The sequence below is a fragment of the Caenorhabditis briggsae genome (assembly GCF_000004555.2).
Source record: "Caenorhabditis briggsae complete genome, chrIV, whole genome shotgun sequence".
Classification (NCBI taxonomy): domain Eukaryota; kingdom Metazoa; phylum Nematoda; class Chromadorea; order Rhabditida; family Rhabditidae; genus Caenorhabditis; species Caenorhabditis briggsae.
In genome coordinates, this window is record NC_013487.2 from 3,051,581 (window position 1) to 3,076,899 (window position 25,319).

The window sequence follows — 25,319 nt, forward strand, 5'->3', positions numbered from 1 at the left end:
GATATCTTTTAAAAGAAGTGAGATATATAGGCTCAAAGTGGACGATCCGGGTGTCGTTCTATTAGAGATTTTACGGTATTTAATGAATATAATGAGAATAATCATATTTTTACAGATTACGATGTTGAGCTATGGAATCCTACAGCATTCAACGCAGATAATAAATCAGCACGACTTCCAGCTGAGCTTTTACTTTTGCCAGAAGCCCGAGACGTTTTTGACCAGTTCAGGGTGAGGAAATTATATCTACTTCTCTAGAAATTGCCTTATCAGATACAGTACGAAAAACCTGTTTCTACAACCTGATTTTTCACAAACAAACCTTTTTATATAAATAAGCAAGTTCAATTGTTTAAAAATATATTTACAATACCGGTCAGGAAGATATACAAAAACGTATTTTTCAGTTGATTTTTAGCCATTTTCAGGAGCCTGGAGCTCGACTGTCAAATTTCCGATCACTTTGAAAATTTTGGAGGGTTTAAAACAGACTTAGATTGAAAACTTGCATCCACAGAGTTTTTGGGAAACTCATTTTATTTTCCGATTTCTGATAGACAAAAAAAGGTAAATTAGAAAACTTCAAAAATGCTGCCAATTCAAAGTTTTCAATATAGTTTTCAACCAGTGAAAATTCGCGGCTACGCCGCGATTTCCACTGGCTTCAGTTTAAATTCAAAAAGTTCCAATTATCATTTTATTTTTTGAAAATTTATTAGTAGAACAATTGATTAGAAGAACAATTCTAAAACCATCAAAAAGGGACAGACTGGTATTAAAAATCAACTGAAAAATACGTTTTTGTACATATTATGGACCGGTACTGTAATTTTACGCTACGCGGTCAAAGATTGTGTATTTAAAAAAAAAGGTACGGTAGCCAGGCGATGCAGTCAAAGGTGTAAACACCGTGGCGCAAAACTGCATAATGTCCGTTAAGACTCCCAGAAGTTGCTTAGATTTTGATAAGGATAAAATACTACAAACTGAACTTTTTTTTGAAATTTTTGTTTCACATTTTTGATTTAACGATCAAAACTCTTTTCAATCAATCCGTACTTAATATTTTGTCCAATAAGTTTTTATTCAGATCTCAACACAAAACCTTCGCCACATCCACCAATTAAGCCAAGAACTCGAATATCTCCTCCACGAAGTCCCCCAAATATTCCCTGGCTCCTCCCTAGAATCCTCTTTCCCTTATTTTCAAAACTTCTCAATTACCAAGAAGCTCACACCCGACGTCATCGCAGAAGCTTACTCCAGATTCCAACAGAAGCTCATGGAAAACGCTCGTGGTCAACTTGAAGAGTGTCTTCTAGAAGTTTCCTCAGCGATTCAGAATTCTTGGGGACCCACAGAATATGTACACGTGGATTTGAAGAGGTTGGAGAGGGTGAGAAGTGTGTTGGATGGAGATCAGAGGTACGAGTGGATGAAGATGATGGAAGGAGAGAGGGACCAAATGATTTTATCATTTTTACCATTCATTTTCAATGCGAGTCCGTTGAATTGTCCTACTGCCGATATGTGTATCGATATAGTTGGTACTTCGATTTTGAATGATTTCTCGGAACAAACGAGCACTTTTGGAGGATCTTCTGGATTTTCAGAGTGTTTTGAGGCGACTAGGAGGAATTCGGGAAAGCGCATGCTAAGGGTTCAGGTAGGACACAGAGACAACATTACATTGAATTTTTTAATAAGGTCATTGGAGACGTTGAGAAACAGAAATTCTTCGAAATATTTGAATTTTGTTTCACCTCCTAACTATCCTAACTTAAAATTTTGGAAATTATGTTAAAACTAAAACTTATGAATTTAACAGTTTCAAAATGTTGATACAGCACATGATTATCAGAAACATTTTAGTTCCTTACAATTAGTGGCCCCATTTCATTATCTACCTGCATTCAACTTTGACCCGATTTATCTCAGTTCCTGTGAATGATATATAAAAGTAGCCAACTAGTAAAATATTTCGCATAATATGAAAAATATTTTAACAGTTTACCACTTTTTGATATCTTTTACAGGAACCGAGATAAATTGGGTCAAGGTTGAAAGTGAGGCTGTGCAATGGCCGGCCAATTTATTTATTTATTTCAACGAAGGGAAGAAAATCACTAACACGTGAAATGTCTATGAACCAATGCCGCGACTTGCTTAGTTTTGCCTGAGAGTTCAAAATTCATCAACAACAAATGTTTCTTCCAGATTTGTGCAATGTGCGGAGACCGGATATCCATCGACTCATTGGCAACGTCTCTCTTCCATAATGATCTCATTCGATCCTCAAATCTCAACTACTCATCCGATGGCTCCAGCTACCTTGAAGTTCTAGACGAATCCACGCAAAACTGGAATACCCTTGAAATCTCGATGAACAGTTTTCATTCTTGGTTCCATCAAAACGACCAGTGTCCCATGCAATTTTTGGACTTCACCGATGCCTATCTTTTTGTGTACAACTCCGCGCGAGCGTCAAGTTTCAATTATGCACGGTGTGCAATCGAAAAACTCGCGTTGTCCGTGAATTTCGATTGTATTTTGTTGGTGGCTGTGGTTGAAGAGACGGAGACTGATTCTATGAAGGTGAGTCAATAATAACATCGTTTTTATGGAGCATGGGCGGGCAGGTCATGAGCAATGTGTGTTTGTGGCAACAACTCACTCCTACGATCATTTTTTAAGGGTTTCTATGTGTTAATTTATAACTACATACTTCTTAAACATCATTTTGTCTTAAGAATGCCCTCACAAAGTACCATAGTTGCAAGCGGGTCGGCTGATATCTTGTCCCTAGAACGAGATATTCAGACAATTTTAGTGCCAAATGATAGATCTCGACAGGACCCATCACGCCTATACCAGTCCCGATTCCATTCCGGTAAAGCCGACCCGCCACCTGCCTGGGCCAGCCCGATTGCAACTATGCAAAGTCCTTTGGAGCCAGGCGGTCCTATTCCACTCGCTTACTGTCCTAACTTTAATTTTACAAAAAAAAAAATCCAAAAATTAAACTTTATATAGATAACAGTTTCATGTAGTTAACATAACAAGTTAACAGAAACATTTCAGTACTACGGCTTATTCATGACGTTCCTTAATTACTTTCAATTTTGCACTGGTTTATCTCGATCCCTGTAAAATATATCAAAAAGTCGTCAACTAACAAAACATTTAGTATAATATTTTAAATATTTTGTTAGTTTATCACTTTTTGATGACCTTTACAGTAACCGAGATAAATTGGGTCAAAGTTGACACTACAGGTTCTTTGGTTTATTCAAGTAGGAAATTTTGGATTTTTTTGATTTAACGTTTTGAGGTGTTGCTTTTTTAAAATGTCATAAACCTGTAAAAGATTCCCCCAAGTTGTCAGTTTTAGATTGATTTTTCTCGTTTTCTATAAATGATATCGAAAAAAGCCAACTAACAAAATGTTCATCATAATATCAGCTACATTTTACGAATTAACCACTTTTTGAAAATTTTTACAGGAACCGAGATAAATTGTTTTAAAGTTGGCAGACTTTTTTACTACAGGTTATACGGTTTATTCGAGTAGAAAACTTTGGTTTTCTTGAGTATTACTATCAGTGAGGTTTCACAGAATCTCAAGTTTTTTTCAGAATTGATCTGATTCGTGGAAAACTAACTTGTAGTTTGATAACTTCTCAATTCATCAAGATTTTGAAACTGAAAAAAATTTTGGCAGTAGCGCATTTTCTTCAAACTACTGTAGTTTTCGACAATTGTTTTGTGTCTTCTTTCTAATTCCAGAGTATTTATGACAAATAAATTTACAATGTTTCAATTTCGTTATGAAACTGTCGGAATAATCTTTTCCTTATTGACTTTGTGCAATTTGAATGTTTCTGCTAAACAAAACTTATCGTAAAAACTGTAAAAAACGCTCCCTATATACTTCGAGCTAAATTACCTCGATTTCCGGGAGAGATATCGAAAATTTGATAACCACAAAAATGTTGGTGTATTATGATAAAAATTTCATCAGTTGACCAATTTTTCATCTTTTTCAGAAATTGAGATGAGTGAGCTTGACGTCCAAGTAAAAGATGGCGTTCTCTTACAGTACTCTGATTTTCGAAAAACTGAAAATGGGTATTTGAGTATATGATTTTTGAAGTTCAAAAGTTAACTTTTTGGATATCATCTCTACTCTAACCTACTCATTTATTTTTTCTTCTCGACTCATTTATTTATTTATTTCAACGAAGGGGAGAAAACCACTAACACGTGAAATGTCTATGAAACTAGGAGATATAACAGGGACATACATTTGTAGTAATTCGGAGATGAAGGAAAAACCGAGTTAGTAATTAGTTGAATTCAAGACAAGGAAATGTTTTAGATCACAGGATAATAGTCGATTTTTGAAAGCCGCTGACGAGGGCTTCACCGGAAACACTTTGGCGGGTAAAGAGTTCCAACATCTGATTACTCTATTAGAGAGAAATTGAGAAGATATTTTTGTTGAGTTTTTGATAAGTGATTTGAGATAGTATTTGTGACGTCGTCGCAATGATCCAGCATGATTAAATATTTCGAAAATTGGAACCTCCATGATAATTTCTTTGGAAACAATAAATAACTACTCTTCACAAGATTAATTTTCTATGAAAACATTCTGAAACAGCAAATTTTAGTTGTGCTGGGTTTTCAGAAAGTTGTTGCGTTTCACAGTAGGCTGCCCTGATTTCACTAGTTTTTTGAACTATAGTATATATCAACGATTTAATAAATCATTAAAATTTTACTAAAAGTTTAACACACATCTGAAACTGTAAATTTATGTATTTTGGATTCTAAAAATGTTCCAACAGCTGTAAGATTTTCAAATCACGAAAAAATAATAGGCATAATTGGTATTAAAGGACGTCTCAGAAAGTTTGGGACCGAACTATTGTGTTGTCCCAAAAATATTGCTGTTTTAGAAAGCAAGTTTCACCAGTTTTCAAAATTGTGAACTCCAATTGAATTCAATAACCCTCTGCCGCGAAACGTTGCTTTAGCTTTCATTAATTTACTGTACTTTTTTCTTTTTATTGAAACATTGACAATTTTGGTTACAGCTACGAATAATCAAAGTTTTATAATAACATTCTAGAACTTGGTTAATTTTTGTGCATTACAAGTGTTGTGTGCATGATATTGACTGTTCGTCGTGCAAAAGAGCAAGTGTGTGTGTGTGTGTGTGTGTGTGTGAGAGAGAGAGAGAGAGAGAGAGAAATTTGTGAAGAATGGGAGAGGAGAGAACTACTTGAGGGGGAGAGCACAGGAGAGTGGATACAAACCGTCCCTTCTTCCTTTGTTTGCTTTGAAAGGCGGCTAGCTAAAGCTCGTTTTTTGACGAGATTCTCAATTTTTTTCTCGCTTTCATTTTTAAGGTTTATATACCTTTTGTTTCTCATTTGTTAGACAGGAATGAACCATATCAAGTTCAACAAACTGCTTTTTTCCATTCAACGAACTGCTTTTTTCCACAGGCGGGGCTCCCGCGTAAAAGCGGGAGCCCCGTTGCCAACCCTAATAAGCATTATCTCAAATTTACGAGAATTTTGAAATAGTAATTTCTCGCTTTCAATCGTTTTTTATTATCAAATGTGTCTTGAGACAAAAACCCCTATTTTGGCCCTATTTTCAAAATTTGAAACTGGAAATTAGGCTTAAAAGTTCTGTTTCATAAATAATACTAAAGTTTCTAACAATTTTTGCCATGGTTCTCAATTTATAACTTTCTAAAGTTTAGGAATTTCATATTTTTGCTTGATCCGTTTTTACACTATTGAACAAAGTCACGACTTGTGTAAGAGTATTACAAAGTTCTTGAAACATTGAAAAACTTTTTCGAGTTTTTAACGTTTTTACTGTTTCATAAATGTGACATCCCTTTGAGCTTATTGGATTCGAACTATTTCCATTCCTTTTTCCGAAGTTTCTAAACAATCCCCAAGCTCCGCCCCCTCAAATACCTCCCACCCCCAAATTATAATAACCAATTCCCCTTTTTTTTCAGCTCAACTTGGAATATCTATCAGAAGGTGCTGAACTTTGCAAAGCGATTGGCGCTCGGTTCTCAGTGATAGATTTACGAAAACGGAAGACGAATTTTCTGAATCGACAGCTGATGGAGTTTTTGAATGATGTACTTGATGGACAAGTCCAAACGATTCGGACTATGGAGAATGAGGAAATGTGAGATGATTTTTTGAGCTTGCAAGCTACAGCTACATTACTATACATTACTAAAGCTACTTAATATATATATACGACGTATATTAAGATTTGAAGTTTCAATAGTAATACACGGACCTCTTGAAACAGAGAAATTTTCGTTTTGAATGAAAACAGCAACTTTGAGCTCAATTATCTCAATTTTATATCGAAAAATTGTTAACTAATATAATGTTTATCGTATTATCAGTAACGTTTTATCAATTAAAACATGTTTGATATCTCTTATAGAAAATGAGATAATTGAGTTCAAAGTTTACGATACCTTTTTTCCGAGAAAACTGCAAAAATGATCCTCGCAAAGAATATATTTTCAGAAGAAGTCTAGAAAATGATCGACCTTCTATGCTGGCTCCATCCTTCACGTCTTCAGGAATCCAACTGTTGACAAGTTAGTTTTTTACGGATTCATTAATCTAACAAATTTAGTCAAAAAATTTTCATCTTGTTCTCTTTGTCGAACGTTGCTTTAGAACCCGACACCACTAATCGAAGTCGACGTCAGAAAGCTGGGAACTCAAATTTGAGGTTAGTTTGATCCTATTTATCGTGCTTTTTTCGAAAGATATGAAAAATCTGTCAACTGATAAAATGTTTGTGATAATATGATATAAATTTTGTTAGTTGACGAAAATTTGATATCTCTGACAAGGACCTAAATAAATAGGGTCAAGGTATATGCTATAGATTTTATGGACCTAGATTCTTAAACATTTTCCAGAAACCGTGTCACCCGAACCGATCCTCTGATTCTGTCCCATTTCTACACTGCCCCTATTGAAATCCAACCAGCACCACTGGCAACCCCAGAGCATGTGGATTTCTCGCCAGCCTACTCGTTGGTCAATGTGAGTTTGATTTTCAACGTAACGTATTTCCTCTAAATAAACTTTGAGCTCAATTATCTCAATTTCTGTAAGAGATATCAAAAATGTGTCAACTGATAAAATGTTTATCATAATATCACCAACTTTGTAGTTTACAAATTTTTTGTATCTCTTATGAGGACTGAAATAGTTGCGGTCAAATGCAGTTGCGAAAACTAAGTTGAAACTAATTTCACTGTTTTTAAATACTGTTAAGCAAATACCCAATTTTCAAAGTTCAATTATCTGCCAGTCTTTTACATATTATGCGGTATTTCAGCTTTAAAATCCTCGGTTCTTAAATTTACGAAAGCGTTCTCCTTAATATTTATCAAAATACCTTGAACGCCTTATTAGCTTTTTGAAACATTAAAAAATTTCAGGACGCTGTACACACAATCATACAGGTCAATGGATCGTCTCCAAAAATCACTGCTTCCCCGATTTTCAATAAATACGACTCGTCTCCAGAAACCAGAAGTACCACGTCTACAGTATCCGGGGCTAGTTCAGGTATGAAACCAGTAACAAGGATGATTGGGGATACGAGGGATTCTACTATATTTCAAAAATCTTCCAGTTTCATAAATTCCATTTATCCTATTGTTTAAATTAGTTTTAGTACAAAGAAAGAATTTTAATTTGGGTGTTTTTGGGATAGGCGGCCTAGCGGTCGCTTTCGAAAGAACGGACTATTGGTCCACGGCAACCTACTCACGGCCCGGGCCGCGGCCGACCAATGGCAAAACAAAGTACATCATCATTCAAAAATACACTTTTCCAGCTCCCCGCGCCGTCTCCGCTGATGTCACCCGCCGATCGCGTACTTCTAACGTCTCCCTATCCAACGACTCCATCAACCGCCTCCACCGAACTTCAAATCTCTTCCAACTACATCCAGAAACTGCAATCACCGCTGAACAGAAGCAAAAATCGCTATCAATTGAATCGCTAACAAAAGAGAAGGAAAAGGATCGAAGTCGAGGATTTGTTAGAAAAGTTGCGACGTCGTTCCGGTTACGAAAGAATTTGGGGGATACAGATGAGGGAAAGAAGAAAGAGGAGAATAAGAAGAAGAGCTCTGTGCCAACGACGTCTCCAGAACAGATATCGTCGTTTTTGGAGAAAATGGCAACGAGGTCGCTTCCACAGTCGCCAAGGACCGATCGGAAGGCAAAGTTGTATTCTTCCTTAAGTGAGTTACTGTTACAAAAGGGTGGTATGAGGGATGGAAAAATTGAGAAATTATTGATCCGCCTTTAGCATAGAAAACTTGGAGTACCGTATCGCTATTGGCTGAGCCAAGGCCACATCGAGTCGTTAGGCACCTTGTCCTTCCTCAGAAGTACCGTAACCAAAAACTCACAAACTTGTTTTTGCAGCCTTCAGCAACGCAGTCGAAAAATCGATTTACCTCCATTTATGGGTCCAATTGATTCTTTAAGAGAAAAATACCATCTACTTCCAGATAGTACCACCGAAAAAGTGTCCAATGTATTGTCCTGGATCCCATCGAAATCTTCAAAACGGCTCATGAAGAATAAAAGTGCTACACATGATGTAAGAACTTTTCGTGCAAAACGAATCTCATTTTGGAATTCCAGCTAAGCACATCGCTTATCAACTGCAACACGGCGAGTACCAGTACTCAAGGAGTGATAGCAGCAAATGAGAATCTGGAGACTCTGTGTTCATCGTCCACATCTGGAATTGCAGTTTATCTCGAAAAATGTATCGAGTTTATTGAGAATGTGAGTGATCTAGCCTAATTATCTTAATTTCTGAGACAAATATCAAAAAATTTCCAACTGATAAAATGTTCCTTATGTTATCACCGACATTTCATTAGTTGACAAGATTTTGATACCTTTTAAAGTAACCGAGATAATTGAGCTCGAAATGAAACCCATTTTTCAGAATGGAGGATTCGAACAAGAGGGACTGTATCGCGTTCCAGGAAACCAAACCCATTTGGCCGAACTGGAAAAGAGGTTTTTGAAAAAAGTAAGTTTAGCAGTTCGGCCTTGTTGACTCATCGAGAAAAATCTATTACTTCAAATTTTATGACTTTTCCGAAACAGTAAAAAGCTTCAGGGCGATTTCGACGTCTCCCAATTCGATACACCGGTCCATGTGGCAGCGACAGCGCTGAAAAGTTTCTTCTCGTGTCTTCCAGAGTCGCTGATTCCGACGGATTTTCATCCCAGGTGGAAGCAGATTATGATGGTGGAGGATGAGCAAGAGGTATTGTACTTGCTGGTGTGTAACTCGGGTCAAACTCAACGTTTTTAATTAAATTTAGTATCATTTTGAAGATATATTAAGTTCTACACTAACCTTTTTGATTTGATCCGGAAATCCAAGTTTGAGCCGAGTTATGGCCTTTTCATGAATCACTGTTTCAAGTTGGTATCATAGTGTTCACCGATTCTGCGGAAGTTATTAAAGATGACACCCCAACTTTATTTTTTCTCAGAAAATCAACGGAATCCGCGACGCGTTATCTCAACTTCCTTCATCCAACCAACAAGTACTACGGTATCTAGTCACGCATCTTTCAAAAGTGTCATGTTCACCCAAGACCGTCATGAATTCGAATAATTTGGCAAAAGTGTGGACACCCACGCTTTTCAGGTAAGAATATTCGAAAACTTTAAAAACGGCGCAATAATTTGTCTCGTTTCTTTAAGTCAAGAAAAACTCAAACCAAAAAGGAAACCTTGAATACCTTGAAACTGCCTTAAGCTACCTTAAGCTACCTTGAGCTAGAACTATCTTAAACTAACTCAATCTACTTTAAAGGTTGAACTATCTCAAGCTATCTTAAACTATTTTAAGCTGTTTTAAGCTACCTTAAAGATGGGGGGACAGGAGAATTTTCGTAGTTTTTTTGTAGCTAGAGTATGCATTCTACCGTCACGGTGTACAACGCTTAATGTCACTCTGCGTACAGCTGTCGTCCTCGCCTTTATGTATGCAATCGGGCGTGCCCTTTCTCTTTGCCCGCGTGGCTCAGTCGGTAGCGGCGCCGCACCCTCAATCATCGCCCTCACAAGTTCAACTCCTCGAGGGGCATCTTTGAACGGAATTTCGAGAACATTATTTTTTTCATTTCCCCCCACCTTTAAAGGATAGACTATTCTAAACTACATTAAACTAACGCAAGCCGGAACAAACTGAAGCTTCTTCAAAGTTTAAACTTTCTCAAGCTACGTCAAGCTATCCTAAGTTATCTCATGCTAACTTAAAGGTTAAACTACCTCAAGCTACGGTTGAAAGTTTCAAATACCATCATTATCAAAATCAGCATATTTAAATATCTTATCATCCCCTTGAAACATAAATTTCACGAATTGAAGGTAACTACAGTAACCTTCAGTTACCTTAAGCTTGAACTATCTTCAGCTACCTTTAGCTACCTCAAATGTTAAACTACTTTAAGCTAGCTTGAACTAACTTAAAGTTTGAATTATCTTGAGCTACCTTAAAGATGTCTATCAACTGCTCAAAAATCAAAACCTTTATCAAAATCAGTGTTTCCCAATCTACATATTACCAAATGCTTGAAACAGAATTTATTTTTCAAAAAACAATTTTCAAACTGAAAAAAAACATGGTCCATTTTTTCAGACCTGTGTTCACATCGTATGAAGAACTATCATCTGGTATCATTGCATTTCAATTGGCACTCGAATTGCTCATCGTTAACGCTCATTCACTTTTCCCAATCAGCACGCTTCTGTGAAGCAATTGAAATCTTCAGTTAATTCGGGCCATAATTTTTTGAATTTCAGTTTTTTTTTTCGTGTTTCAGTTTTTGATAATAAAATTCGTTATAATACACATGATTCAGTTTGAAGATCTACAGGTTTTTTGGTATGCTGAATAGGATGGGATTAGCCGTTTCATGCTAAAACTAGTAGTTTTGTTCAAAAACCTCGGTCACATCATGAAAACTGATCATAATCGTCAAACTTTCTCATGAACTCTCTGGAACTGGAATTTTTTTACGAAAAAAATTGTGCATTGCTCACTTCCTATCAATTCCAGCTATAAAAACATCTGCTTTATGCGCAGATTTCGTTTCATTTCACCTGCATCTTACTCAAAAAATCACCATGACAACCTCACCCATTTTTTTCTCCCTAATCTTATTACTTTTCTGTTTCATTGAGCTGCCAAAACGGATTAGTGGTTTTGGCTACATTTTTACTATTTTATTCAGTCGAATTTTAAAAAAAAGGAGGAAAAATGATGATCGATATTTGTGTTCCGTATGAGGATTTCGAGTATAATGCAGTGGGACATTGTGAGTTGCTTTTCTAGTTGATTTTAGCCCATTTTTAGGAGTCTGGAGCTCGACTGTCATCACTTTGAAAACTTTGGAGGGTGTAAAACAGACCTAGATTGAAAACTTTGCATTCAACAAATTTTTCAAAAACTTTTAGTTTTTACTTAAATGTACAGTACTAGATTGAAGTACAAATATCTGGATAAATCAATAGTAACCCATTTTCATCAGAATCTGAACTTACGAAATTTTGAAATTTTATCTGTTCCACACTAGTCATAATTGAATTCCATTTTTCTACAGATAATTTAGTCATTCCATGGGATTTTTCAGACCGCGGCTACTTCGTCATAGTGGAACACATTCTTCTAATCTACCTTACTGTTTTATACCTCCGCATGCGGTCCAATAAGACACCGACTGAAATGTATATTAGGAATCTGTGTAAGTGATATAAAAATTGCAAACTGATAAAATGTGGACCGTATATAATTGAAAAAAATTTCAGTGCTAATAACCTGGCCAATCCTCCCAATCAGATTGATCAAGTCGGTGTTCACCGCCTATTTTCCAATGGAAGCGTCTCAAAGGTACATAAGCCCATATTTCTCCTTTCCTGCATACTTTTAAAATTCCGGGCCGGCCCGCCAAAGCCCGGGCCCGGCCCGGGCCTGATGAAAATTTCAAGGCGCGGGCCCGGCCCGGAAGGCCCGGTAGCAAAAATTTTGTCGTTTTGAACCGAATTTTGAGCTCTCAATACAATTTTCTATATTTTTTTGTGCTTTTTGGATTGTTTGTCTGTTTGATCAAAAAATATCAAAAAAAAACTCGAAAAAAATTTTTTGATCGAAAAAAATCACATAAGGGTCCCCGCTTATGTGTTTTTTGAAATTTTCAAAACTTGTGGAATGACAGGCCCACCGGGCCGGGCCGGGACTCCGAAATTTGGGAAAAAGCCCGGCCCGGCCCGTTACAAGTATGCTTTCCTGTAAAAAATACCAAAAAATGATCTGATAAAATGTTTATCGTAATACCAGCAATATTTAAACAGTTAACCACTTTTTGACATCTTTTACACGAACCGAGATAAATTGGATCAAAGTTGAAGATAGAATTCTCTTTGAAGTATTGAGTGAAACTTTGATAACTTGATAACGCTTCAATGTAGTCCTAATAAATATTGTGTAAATATCGTATTAACGAAACAGCGAAAACAATTCCAGTTACTTCCTGTGCTACTTGCTGCGAATAGAAACCACACTACAGTACACATTCACACTTGCTCATCTTTTAATGTTGTCCTATTTTGCACGTCAAGTATCAAAACATCGAAGTGTCAGTTTTGAGGTCACTGGGAGAATGAGGTAATTAAAATTATGATAATGGTCGGAATTATCAATCATTTTTAAATGGCATATTCGAAACCGAGAAGAAGTTACTTTGACTTTATTATCCCGGTTCCTATAAAAAATGTCAGAAGTTTGACAACTGATAAAATGTTTGCCATAACACCAGTAACATTTTATCAGCTGACATACTTCACAATCAGATAACTCTTACAGAAATTGAGAAAAATTTGCGAATTGCGAACGCTATCAATGTTCTCTTTTTTTCAAATTTTAACTGCAGTTTTTAGAACAGGAAAAATTTTTGACAAAAATTTATTTCAGAAACACCCTCCACTTCTTCAACATCTTCTCCTTGACCAGTTCAATTTTCCTTGTGAATCTTCAATTTTCTCATGGCATCGTCAAAATCTTCAGCTGCATTTATGCCCTTCCATCTGTGTTTTTCTTGCCTTTTTATTTGGTTCAACATTTGGTGGTAAGCACTCCTCCTTGATAACTTCAGACCCATTTATCTCAGTTTCCATGAGAGATATCAAAAAGCAGTCAACTGATAAAATATTAGCGATATTATGATACACATTTTATCAGTTGACCACTTTTTGATATTTTTACAGAATGTGATGACCTGGAAGTCCGAAGAGAACTTCCAGTTAACGACTAGAAAGACTGAATGTGAATAGAGGGTTGAAAGTTACATAGGACGACTAGGAGAGCTGCGAATACAAGACTGCTTTGAGAGGTTGACCTGAAATGTAGCGAAAGTACAACTAAGGATTTAGATGACATTTTTATTAAATTGGAGAAAACGTACAGAGTGTTTCCGCCGCGTTAAAACTCCTGATAATACTGCATGGGACCGGGACACATTGTACAAAAAGGGGAGAAAGAAAAGGGAATTCGGCATCATGAACACATAAGAAAAATAGGAGTTTTCCAGTTCTGCGATACGCGAGTCCTCTGCGTAGACGACGGACCCGTGTGGAGCTTTTCAAGGCGGTTCAGTTCCCTCTGTGAAGAATAAATCTGCAATATCTGCGGGGGACAAAAACTGCGAATACAAACCTGTTTCTAGACAGAACTTGTATTAATTCATAGAAAACGTGCGAAGTTATGAATCTGCCGGGGGAAATTAAATTACAATTGGCAAGTCCTAAAATTATCCAAGCGCGCTCCTTTGGACACCGATGAGAGAGCGTGGCGACTACGACGGGACGGGAAGAGAAGCGACGCGTCGGCGGGAAATACGCAAACAAGAAGTTGAGCCTGATGGGAGAATCTATAATTAAAATATAAAACAAGATAATGGAAAATTGGGAAAAGTAAACTGCAGTTCTGCGAGGGAATCTGCTTAGTTCTGCTGATTTATGTATTGTCTCCTGCCGTTTTAGACGTGTTACTCAGTCTGTTTCACACTGCTTTTGCGATAAGGATTCCACCCGACTTGTGGAAGCGTAGTTTTCACAACACAGAATCCGAGATAATTGAGCTTAAGGTGCAAGCGCTTGGCCCCAAAAATTCATTGCACTTTGAGCTTAATTATCTGGGTCCCGTAAGTGATATCAAAAAGTAGTCAACTGATAAAATGTTGGTGATTTTATGATAACACAAGTTGACAGATTTAGAAAATCTCTTACAAGAACCGAGATAAATCGAGTCTAAGTAAGTTTGTTTTTCAGGCGTTGATAAAAAGCACCTGCAAGCGATTCATGAGACGAAAGGATGGCGATGAGAACCATTTCAGCTACTTTTGGTTCTACATTCTTCAGTTTCTGATTACTGTAGCACATATTTATCAATTTTGTGAGTTTTCATTCGTTTAATACTGTCACACTTATAACGTAACTTATAACTCTAGCTCATAACTTATTCTAAGCCGTTTCTCTTCATTCTCAAGAATTCCAGATTCCAGGAAATTTTTACTGATACACTTAAAACATAACATATAACTTTAACTCCAACCGTATTCTTCGTTCCAGGTGCCATCCAAACCTTTCTGATCCCTGCAATCTTCCCTCAATTCGCTGGTGACTATCTTATCACATTTCGTTATGTCACTGGCGTCCTTTCGGTTCGTTTCATGGTGTCCATCATTTTCGCGACAGGACCCTTACTGTTCATCCCACCGATACGGTATCAAATATTCCGACCGATCCTCAAAATGAAAGCAGATCGAGTTGCTGCGGCGGCAACGAATGATGTTCGAAGTGCTGATCAGATTCAAGTCACTTTTGTGAATTAATAAAAATCCTTCATTTTTAAGAAAGTTGAATTTTTTCTTAATTTCTTACCTGTACCATAACTCTTCAGCATTATGGATTTCCCCAAACATCAGCAGAGTCACGAAGAATCCTCTCAGTTGTGGTGCAGAATGAAATGACGCTGCTTCTTCCAACGACTTTTCATAGAAAATGTCCTCAGTCAAGTATCCGGCAGCTTTAGCAGCATCCACAAATTTCTCATAAAAGACACCTCCAACGGTTTGCAAATCTTCATAAGATTTGGCATCAGTGACGTTTAGGAGCATGACTCTCAATGCGAATCTTTCCTGATCTCTCGGAGACACGAAATGCCTTCTTCCGATCGATCGTGTAGCATTTTTTCTAAGAGTCCATTTTCCTTTGGTGAATTGGAAATGTTCTGGCATCTCAACATAATAGATACCTCGGCAGTCCACAACGTCTTCTGGAATCATTCCAGTCGATTCAAGCTCATCATATCATCTTTTGCTTGCAGCAAACCACGCTGTTAGTGTTGTTTCTCGGATCTGTCCTCTCTCTGCTGCATCTTTTTCTTCTCCTTCTTTATAAACGACTTCTTGGGCATTCTTCAGATGCACTTTGAGCTGCATAACTGGCGTGCTTCTGTCGGACATTCGGAAGTCGAAGATATGCCAAAGAGACTCTGGAGCACAGACGTATCGACCATCCAAGTAGCTGTTGACCTCATTCTTCGTCCTGTGCTCGACTTCATTTTTATCAGTGTAGATGCGGATAGCAGCTCGAGATGTACCTTTGTAAAGATATTTGTAAAGATATTTAACTGCTCCGACGTTCCCACGAATTTCCAAATTCGCATGACTTCTGAACTTTCTGGAGAGGTACTTGTTGTATGGGACCACACTTCTATTGTCCAGTTTAACAACTCCAGAATTTTTCGTTTGTCTAGAAATGTCTAGAAAGTTCTGGAATTTTCTAGAATGTTCTGTAATTTTCGAGAATTTTCTGGAATTTTCTAGAATGTTCTGGAATTTTCTAGAATTTCTGGAATTTTCGAGAATTTTCTGGAATGATGTAGAGCTTTCGAGAGTATTCTAAACTGTCCTGGAATTCTCTAGAATGTTTTGCAGTCGAAAAAAAAAACACGGCAACCAAATTTACAGTAGGTCACAGAATTTGAGTTAATCACGAAAAAAATGTTACAAAAAATTTCTGTTGCGAAGCTTTCAGCTCAATTTTTTGTGGGCAGCACATAGATAGGCCTGAAAACCGTTTTTGAGAATTCCCTGAAGTTTTAGTGAGTTTCAACATAAATTTGAAATTTTCGATTCTCAACCCTATAGGTTCCCGGTTAGCTAGAAGGCCCAGGACACCATGGACATGAAGCGCTCGGTAGTCCATGGCTACATACCACACACCATTATAGGAGTCCCATGCCCTTTGGAGTTATTCAAGTAAATGTCCGAGACGGACACACTGACACACACACAGAAAAGTTTCCTTACTATTAGTAAGAAGTAGATATTTAAACTTTTACCTTAATTATCTTAATTTCTGTAAGATATAAATTTTTGTCAACTAAAAAAATGTTTATCATAATACACCAACATTTTTTTAGTTGACTTGTTTTTGATGTATGTTTCAGGAACCGAGATAATTGAGCTTGAAATGCCATTTTACGTTAAGCTAAGCGGTCGCAAAAAAATTGGCTGCCCACCGATGGTAGACATAAACTTTGAGCGATACCGAGATAAATGAGCTTAAAGTACAATACATTATTTCTCCGTTTCAAACACGTTGTTTCACAAATGATGGGTTACAGTTGCTCTGGTAGTTCCGTTTAGTACAAATCTACGATTTCTAATTGAATTCATTTTTTGTTCTGAAAATTGGAATTTCAGTTTCAAAAATATTTTATCCGAAGTTCCTTTTCTGCCAAAACCAGTGAATAGGTTCCCCGACCATTTTTTCTTGAATTCTTCCACAAATCTGAAAATGAAGTTTTTAAAACTTTAAATGAAAATCACTTCATATAATCAAAAAAGTTTTGAAATGTCAAAGAAGCAAAAATGAATAACTCAGAAAGTGACAAAATTTCAGAAAATCGGAATCAAAAAATATGGATTAAAATGAAAAACGAGGGCTGCATAGCACCCATAAAAATGGTATAAAAGACATATGTGGAACCGGAAATTTAAAGGGACATGAGATTCAAACAGGAGGCAAAGAATTAGAAAATTCAAAGGGACATGAGATTTTAAGCGGGGCAAGCAATATTTTTATACGTACCGGAAAGGTTTTTTTTTGAGAAATGGGGGAAGAAGCCCGTTTTTAAATTAAGTTTAAAGGAGTCTTAAAGGATTATTTGAAAAAAAAGAGAGTCTTTTAAAGGAGTCTGGTACATTAAAGGTTTATATTAAAGGATTATAGGCTTGTAGTACTTTCCACTGTAGTATAAGGGACATTAAAAAAGGAAAAAACTAAGGTCGGAACTCAAAATGAAAATCGGCCTCTATCTCTTAAATCCTTTCTGGTGGATGAAATTGAGCCATCCAATCATCATCATCGTCATTGGGAGCCGCCGGTTCAAATGGATTCATCTCTTCTTCTCTAAGAATTTCCCAAGGTGCCCTGTCCGCTGGCCTTGGCTCACGAGGCTGCAGAGGCGGTGAAGGTAGTCTATTCCTAATCCTGCGTAGTGCCGCTCGTTCTCTCGCTCGCCTCACAAGCGCCTCGTAGTTCCGTGTAGCTAGATCGTTCACCAATCGAGCTCCATGCCAAGCAATGTGAATGTAAAGGTCCTCGGACATTCGGAAGTATCCCATCATACGGTCGTTTGTGACGATTTCATAGATGGCGATGCCTTCAGTAAGATCCTCGCGCACTCTTTGTAACATTTCTTGAAAATCAGGTGCATCATGCTCACCGTCTGGGGCAACTCGATGGAGCCAATCCACGAACTGGGCATGCTGAAAGTCAGAAAGTTTGTTTAAAGATTTCTGGGCGTTGAAAAATTGCTGCCTGGGCTTGATGACTTCATGGGCTAGTGTCGTCTAACAAAGTCAAATTCACTGTACTTCAGATGATGGGGACTGTAAAAGCCCCTAGTATTGGACCTTGGGTCCCCTGGAATAAAGAGCTTTTTTAGGCCACCACGTTAAACTTACCTTAAAACACAACAAGTGAATATAAATCCAATTCTAGCCAAAAAAAAGTGGTTGCCTAGAAAACTCAAAGTAAGGCCACTTCGACAAAATTGCCCAAAAACACATTAGAGGCTTGTCAGGCCGTTTCTAGGTCGTTTGCCATGGTGGCCTAGAAAACGCAACTTGCATAAGTTAGGCCACCACGTTCCAATGACCTAGAAAAAAAACCAGGGACATGGCAGGCCGTTTCTAGGTCATTTTAACGTGGTGGCCTAGAAAACCCAACTTGCAATAGTTTACTCACCGTCCACCTTGTATACTCCACATCCTCCCCGCCCTCTGGGTATATGATTCCACCGGGAAACTGAAATTTAAGCAAAAATTATTTTTTTTTTAATTTCCTAAATCTTACAGGTCCTTCATTATACCGTGGTGGACGAACTGGCACCTCCTCATCCTCTTCGTCAACATCATCAGCTACGGGAACCGGTGCCTGGCCGGCTACTGCTGGAGCTGGAGCAGCCTCTGGAGCTGGACCCTCAGCTGCCACTGGAGCTGGAACTCCAGCTTGCTGATCCGGTTCATCGGGCATCGGTTGCTCATCTCTCACCTCTTCTTGAGCCAATTGCAGAACTGCATGCGCAACTTCAACCTCCTCGTCATCTTCATCGCTATCTGAATCCTCATCAAGCTCATGATTTCTGGGAGCCGCGTCGATAATAAGTTCAATATCCTCATCATCCAATTGTCCTGGAGCCTCTGCTTCCATCTCGGCAACCATTCTGTCACGTGCCTCTCGAATCCTCTCGGCCTCCCTACGATGACGTTCCAAGTCATGTGCTCGAAGTATATCTCCAATGGGTGGTACGTCTCTGAAGATTCCAATGTTTCGAGCCTCCCGATTTCGTATCATCTGCTCCTCAGCACGAATTCTAATATGTTCCGGAAGTGGTGGTGGTGGTGGAACATTATTAAAGATCAATCGAATCTCATGCATCTCATGCTCATCTTCAGCTCGATCCAACATGATTGCCCGAGCATTTTCTAGATCTTCAGGGTCAAAGGCCGCTGGGAGTCCTCCTCTGGCAATATTCTCCAGTTGAGCATGAAGTCTAGCCATTCTGTCTACAACTGGACCGTTACGAAGTCTCCGTGCCTCTCGTTCCAAATTCCTTTGAGCTATAATCGCTCGCATTCTTCTATGATTTCTCCCCTCAGCATCCAATGGTGGTCCATCCATGAAGAGATTATTGAAATCTCGCTCAATTCCATTAACCAGATTTTCAATGGCTTCTGGTCCCTCGAGAGCCGGGTCTGGTTCAAAAGCCAGGTCTGGTTCAAAAGCCGGTCCATCTTGTCTTTCAGCTGGCGCTGCTCTCTCTTGCGCCTCCCTGTGGATCTGTTCCTGCTCCTCCAGATTCTCTCGCTCAATTTCTAGTTGATTGTTCCTGACCAGAATCTCATGTTCTCGCTGCTGGTTCCATTCCCCAGCACGTCGGATCTTCATATTATGGCGTTTGATATTATAGACGTTGATCAGTTTGGCTGCGTGGAACCTCAGGGTGCTGGACTGAGGCTCTTCGAGTCGCATTGATTCAACCATTGCTGGATCTGAAGCCACCTCCGCTAGAATGTCTCCAGCGATTCCTGTGTTTTGAATCTTTTGGATGGTTTGGGTGCCAGCAGCGCCGGGGAAGACTTTTTTGGACCATATGATGACTTGGTCGTGCTGAAAATTAGTTTTTATAGTTTTTCGCTCCTGATTCTTAATTCAGCTGTTCCGTGGAGCGCACACTGTCAAGCTAACTTTTCTTGGCTCCCATGCAAGATATCAAAAAATGATCAACTGATAAAATGATTGTGATATTATGATAAACATTGTATCAGTTGACACGCTCTTGAAATCTTTGACAGGAACCGAGTAAAACTGGCGAAAATAGGGCCCTTCTATTACAGGTTTTACGGTACGCTCTATAAGCGTGTATAGCTATGAAACTTAAGGTCTCAATGAAGCGCAATTTCGTAAAAAAAAATTGAAAAACCAAACTCACCGACCAACACTGGAAGTTGACATTGTTATTGGGCAATGTGTAGAGTCTTGGGTGATTCTGGAATTTTTGAAAACTTATTTTTGGATTCCTTTAAAATCACTTACCGGTCCTTCATCTAACATGGGTGGTCCAGTATAGCCACGTGGCGGTCTCTCGGCAAGTTGTTCATTTCCTGGTGGCTGCTCCGGGGGAGATGCAGGTCGAGGTATTCTTGCTCTGCCCTCTCTGGCCCTGATTGCCATCACTAATCCGCCCCTGGGATTATGAGCTCCTCGACCTATTCTTACTCTTGGCATCCTTGAATGGTAGGAAGTTTCGTGAAGCTTCCAAAGGTTTCCAGACGGTGAGCCAAGTTCCTGGAATTTTGAGATTTTAGAGCTCCTATGACAATTGTGAGATTAGAGTAATTCCATCGGCTTAAAAGAGATGAGGATCGTGAAACGGAGAAAAACATTTAAAAAGTAGTTTGGCTTCGAAAAATTATATGGTGAACAGGCTCTGTCGGGGTTGGTAGTCGGATATTCAATTCCTTGAAAAAAAGGACCAGATATGGAAGAATTGGCGGAATCCCATTGAATTGAAAGTTATGAGAATTGCGAAACAGGGAAAATTTGAAACATTTTGTTGGGGCTAACTAATGAAATTACAAAGGCGCTCCCATAGAATTTTGAAAATTTCAACTAATTTCCGTGTAGGTTCTTTCATAGTGGGAAGTTTCGAGAAGCTTTCCGACAGTGACTAGAGGGCGTTCTCCTACCTTCGAAAAAAAGAATGAGAAAACAGAGGATCGGATTTTATCTCAGCAGCAGAACCAACTGCCGTTGAATCGATCGCTTCTGCCTGTCTATGTTGTGTGTCCGGCAGGAAAAAAGTAAGCAAGCGTGTGAGAGAGGTTAGACAGCCAGACAAAAAAGAAAATAGAGTGGACAAGTGAGGAGGGCCTCTGCGCAAGGCAATGAGATAGTGTAGAAGATGAAGAGCGTGTGTGCCCTCTACTTTTCGAATGATGCAAGAGAGACGAAGAGAACATGACCGGAGAGGTATCAGGAGGGACATGTGGAATATTTGAAATTGGAGAAGGCGGAGAGGAAGAGATTAGATGAGGTGGCAAGAGGGATGGGATTAAAGGACATGAGATTTTGTGTTGAAAAGATTGGAATTATACTAATGGAAGGAAAGCTTAGAAGACCTTCACGAAGAAGTTCTGAAAATCCGGGGATTACGGGGAAAAGCTATGCTTTTTCAACACTGATGATCATATAAATTGAAGAGACAGTTAGAATGGACAGAATGAGCAAAAGAAAGGGAGTTGTTGCGATTTTTGACATTCTATTGGGTCACCATTATCTCCTCTTTTTTGCTCTAGAAATTCAGAAATTACTGTTTCAAGTTCTCTATTTTTTCTAGAAACTTGTCAGTCTGTACTGCGTAGGTTTTTCTCAACAATGTCTAAAATTCTCCGTTTCAAGTTTTCCATTTCTTCCAGAATTTTCCAATTTCAGGGATCCAGCAGGCGTGTTAATCAGAATTGATTTTTGATAGAAAAAGGAGAGAGAGAGAGAGAGAAAATTCAATTCCAGAATTTCAAAAATTCCAGAAGAAAAAGCTGTAAGTTTCAAAATCAACATTTTTCTTTAGCAACTTTTCATTGAAAGTTTTAGATTGATTTTTACTGCTTTAAATTTAACTCTTTAATTGTTTATTTTTTATAAGGTTAATTATCTACATGTCCGACTAAGGAATTGAATAATTTTTGGTTTTTACAGGCCAAGGCCCAAAATATTTCATTTTCTAAGTCATGACTCAGGTTTTCGTATTTTCTATGTCACAAACGAGTGATTTTCCGATAAAAAGAAAATGGTCCAAAATTGAAATCAATGTTTCAAAAACTTCATTTTTCCTATTGATTAAAATACATGATATTGGTTATTTAAAATCCATGTTAATCTGCGCGATTTTTAGAATTGACGATAGAGGTTCGCGGAGCCAAAAATTTATGAAAATTGAATTTTTTCACTGTTGCAATAACTTGATGAAGCAATTCATCAACTTACTTGGGTAATCTTTAATCAATACTTTCGATCATTCAAATTTTAATTTCGAAAATTTCAATTTAATAGTCTGATTTTTAAAGGAACCACTGTTCCAAGAGATCAATATCCCACGATAAGAAGTTTTTTGTTAATTTCGAGTTACATCCACAAGCCAAAATGGCTCGGGCCAAAAATAAATGCAACTATTGCCCGACTTAACTCGGTACCAGTGAAGCCCGCCCAGCGCGTGCGCTTTGAGCTCAATTATCTCGGCTCCTTCAAAAGATATCAAAATTTTGTCAACTGATAAAATATTTGCCATAACATCAATAACATTTTATCAGGTTACAAATTTTTGATATCTCTTACAGTAATTGAGATAATTAGGCCCAAAAGGAGCATTATTTAAAGTTCAACAATTTCTGAATAAATTCATTATTTCGTTTGTTCGGTTCCAGATTCAGCAGCGTATTACTGTAAATTATTTACGAAGAACTATAAAAACTTTATGAAATCGTAATTTTTTTGCGATAGTTGGAATTAAAAAAGGAACTGTTACATCATCGTTATATGAAAATATGGAATGATCCTATATTAAAAAGAACAACTCACAGTCTAACTTTCTGATGTGAATGTTACCTACTTGAATCCATATTTTGAAGTTACTGTTTTTTTTTATTCTAGAGTTCAAAAAACGTATTCCATACTAATAATGTAAGTAGCAGGGAAAATGTAAATCGAGAAAAATGGAAAATGTATTAGCTTGCTGTGCATCAAGCCCGCACATGAAAAACACAAGGATTAGCAAAATAGTGTGTGAAGGTGAGACACTCAGACATTCCGGTGTCCTAGGAAACCTAGTCAGCTCCGCCGTGGGAAATCAAGCTATATGGCATGTGATATGATTATTGTGGATTAGGGATTGACGAGAGAATTATTAAAACTCTTGGATAGAAAGCCAAGGTTTTTGTCTGCACCAAAAACTTTTATTATACTCAAAATGCGTTTTAATCGTATAATTTACTGTTAAATTTCGAGTTTCCCTCTAAATAACAAGAAATTGAAACTGCATTATTGTTTTTCTCAAAAACGATTTATTAAATACTACATGTTATAATAAAAAAGTACAAGTATAGAAACAAGAAATGGAAGAACCTGATCAAGAAACTGGAAAAAGATATATGAAAAGAGTCATGGGGATTTTAATGACACAAAAAAGGGAGCAAAGACGGCAATATTTTAAAAAAATGGGAGTACTGTAGCTTCAAAACACCCTCACCAGAGGATCAGGCAATGCATTATTATACTGGTCGAGTTGTTTGACATATTTGTATAATTTGTACTTATTGATTAGTCTGACAGCGTGAGAATGTAGGTTTTCTTTGTTTTCCGGATTCAAATTGAAGAATTTGGAGACTTCATTCATATTTAGAGCCATTTCAGGAATCATGTTTCCATCGCAATTGAATTCTTTCAATTTTTCAATGAAATCGTTGTCCGGGATTGGCATAATATGGGCGACCCAATTGTAGAGGTATGTTTGCTGGAAGAAAAACTTTGGTTGAATTTTTTTTCGGTAAAAAAGGGACCCAAACTTTGGTGCTGAACCAGCAAAAAATTTTCAACGTTTTGTCATTAACATTTTGTAACTTGAACATTTTCCGATATCTTCAACAGTAACCGAGATGAATTAGATCAAAGTTAATGGGATTTTCTTTTGCAGAATTTGCGGCAAGAGTGTATCAACAACCGAGAGTGTATCAACAATTCAATATTTTTAAACCATTAAGACATTTTCGAAACAGCAAATATTATTTTTTTTTCACTGTGGCATACTGTAGTTTTACATAAAAATAGTTTTCTTGGAACTTCAGCCACCCCAGACTTTGACCTTTTTTGTCTCGTTTTCTGTAAATGATATCAAAAAGTGGTCAACTGACAGAATGTTCATCATAATATTATCTATATTTTATCAGTTGACTATATTTTGATATCTCTTACAGGTACCAAGATAATTGAGCTCAAAGCTAATGAGCCTTTACATTACAGTTTTTACGACGGCGACAATACCAATACCAAACACCAACTCAATACTTTTGACTGATTAAAACACTTTCGAAATAGCAACTTTCATTTTATTTTTCTCTGTGTATACTTTAGTTTTAATTGGAAACAATTTTCTCTTAATTTTGTTCAAGTAAGCTCTTTTTTAACTTGTGGGCTTACCGTTGGCTACTCTACGTTGCCCCCAGCTGAAAAGTGCCCCCAAAATTTGATTCAATTTATCTCGCTTTTTGTGAGCGATATCAAAAAGTTGTCAACTGATAAAATGTTTATTATAGTATCACAAATGTTTTATCAGTTGACCATTTTTTGATATATCTCACAGAAACCAAGACATTTGGGTCAAAGTTTGGGGTCCTTTCTACCGTAAGCACTCTAATATTTATAACGACCCTCTATTGTCCACTTTGAGCCGATTTATCTCAGTTTTTGTGTAAGATATCATAAAACTGTCAGTTACGAGAATGTTGATTATAAAATTTTCCGTACTTTGTCAATTGACCAGTTTTTGATATCTCTTACACGGTCCGAAATAAATTGGGTCAAAGTTAAGGGGTCCCGGGGCACCGCAACAGTTCCGGTTAAACGGAGCCGTTGGGCATAATTTATACCCTCTCTTTAAACTCCAAAGAACCATACTTACCGACCACCGCTGAAAATCAAAATCCTCATTTTCAGTAATCCTCTCGTAACACATTTGAAAATGTTCACCAACTAGGAAATCTGGGATTTTCGGTTTTCTTGGTCTCCCGACACCAAATCCCATCGCTGGTAAGTTATCACCCAAGTTTAACGCGTAATCTGCAACTCCGATCAGGATTCTCCGATGATTTTGGGCCAAGTCATTGGGATTATTGTTGAGTGGACCCTTTTTTAGCTCTTCTAGAAGCTTCTCAAGGGAGTTTAATGGTCGAGGTTGGGCCATAGATGGAACGCTGAAAATTGAAATTTTGCTGGTTTGAAGGTTTGAACAATTGGACAAGGACACAAAAGTGAAACAGAAAATCAATTCTCGCCTGTCGGCGAGATAGTGTAGATAACG

General features: G+C 37.7%; 3 protein-coding genes across 3 annotated transcripts in view; 2 read left to right on the forward strand and 1 right to left on the reverse strand.

Annotated features, from left to right (window-relative positions):
• Positions 1-10,872, forward strand: part of Cbr-rga-5 — a gene marked incomplete at both ends in the record, with an annotated part of 17,324 nt that extends 6,452 nt beyond the window's left edge. Inside the window, 15 exons of the mRNA XM_045244946.1 lie at positions 116-231; positions 1,091-1,666; positions 2,218-2,595; positions 6,044-6,222; positions 6,579-6,652; positions 6,735-6,789; positions 6,983-7,109; positions 7,511-7,640; positions 7,912-8,322; positions 8,596-8,687; positions 8,732-8,878; positions 9,045-9,131; positions 9,222-9,371; positions 9,604-9,761; positions 10,758-10,872. Coding sequence (XP_045097555.1) covers positions 116-231; positions 1,091-1,666; positions 2,218-2,595; positions 6,044-6,222; positions 6,579-6,652; positions 6,735-6,789; positions 6,983-7,109; positions 7,511-7,640; positions 7,912-8,322; positions 8,596-8,687; positions 8,732-8,878; positions 9,045-9,131; positions 9,222-9,371; positions 9,604-9,761; positions 10,758-10,872 — 2,795 coding nt within the window. The remainder of the gene's footprint in view (positions 1-115; positions 232-1,090; positions 1,667-2,217; positions 2,596-6,043; positions 6,223-6,578; positions 6,653-6,734; positions 6,790-6,982; positions 7,110-7,510; positions 7,641-7,911; positions 8,323-8,595; positions 8,688-8,731; positions 8,879-9,044; positions 9,132-9,221; positions 9,372-9,603; positions 9,762-10,757) is intronic.
• Positions 10,873-11,378: 506 nt separating this feature from the next.
• Positions 11,379-15,006, forward strand: CBG22385 (the record flags this gene model as incomplete). Its single annotated transcript, XM_002647161.1, has 7 exons — positions 11,379-11,436; positions 11,752-11,862; positions 11,927-12,008; positions 12,642-12,782; positions 13,089-13,242; positions 14,444-14,567; positions 14,744-15,006. 7 exons carry the CDS (start codon positions 11,379-11,381, stop codon positions 15,004-15,006), a joined length of 933 nt encoding a protein of 310 aa, XP_002647207.1.
• Positions 15,007-17,502: 2,496 nt separating this feature from the next.
• Positions 17,503-25,202, reverse strand: CBG22388 (the record flags this gene model as incomplete). The annotated part of the gene is made up of 7 exons (XM_045244947.1): positions 17,503-17,640; positions 17,710-17,952; positions 18,542-19,858; positions 20,181-20,237; positions 20,285-20,536; positions 23,493-23,756; positions 24,921-25,202. The coding sequence occupies 7 exons, from the start codon at positions 25,200-25,202 to the stop codon at positions 17,503-17,505; spliced, it is 2,553 nt and encodes an 850-aa protein (XP_045097556.1).
• Between the last annotated feature and the right edge of the window lie 117 nt (positions 25,203-25,319).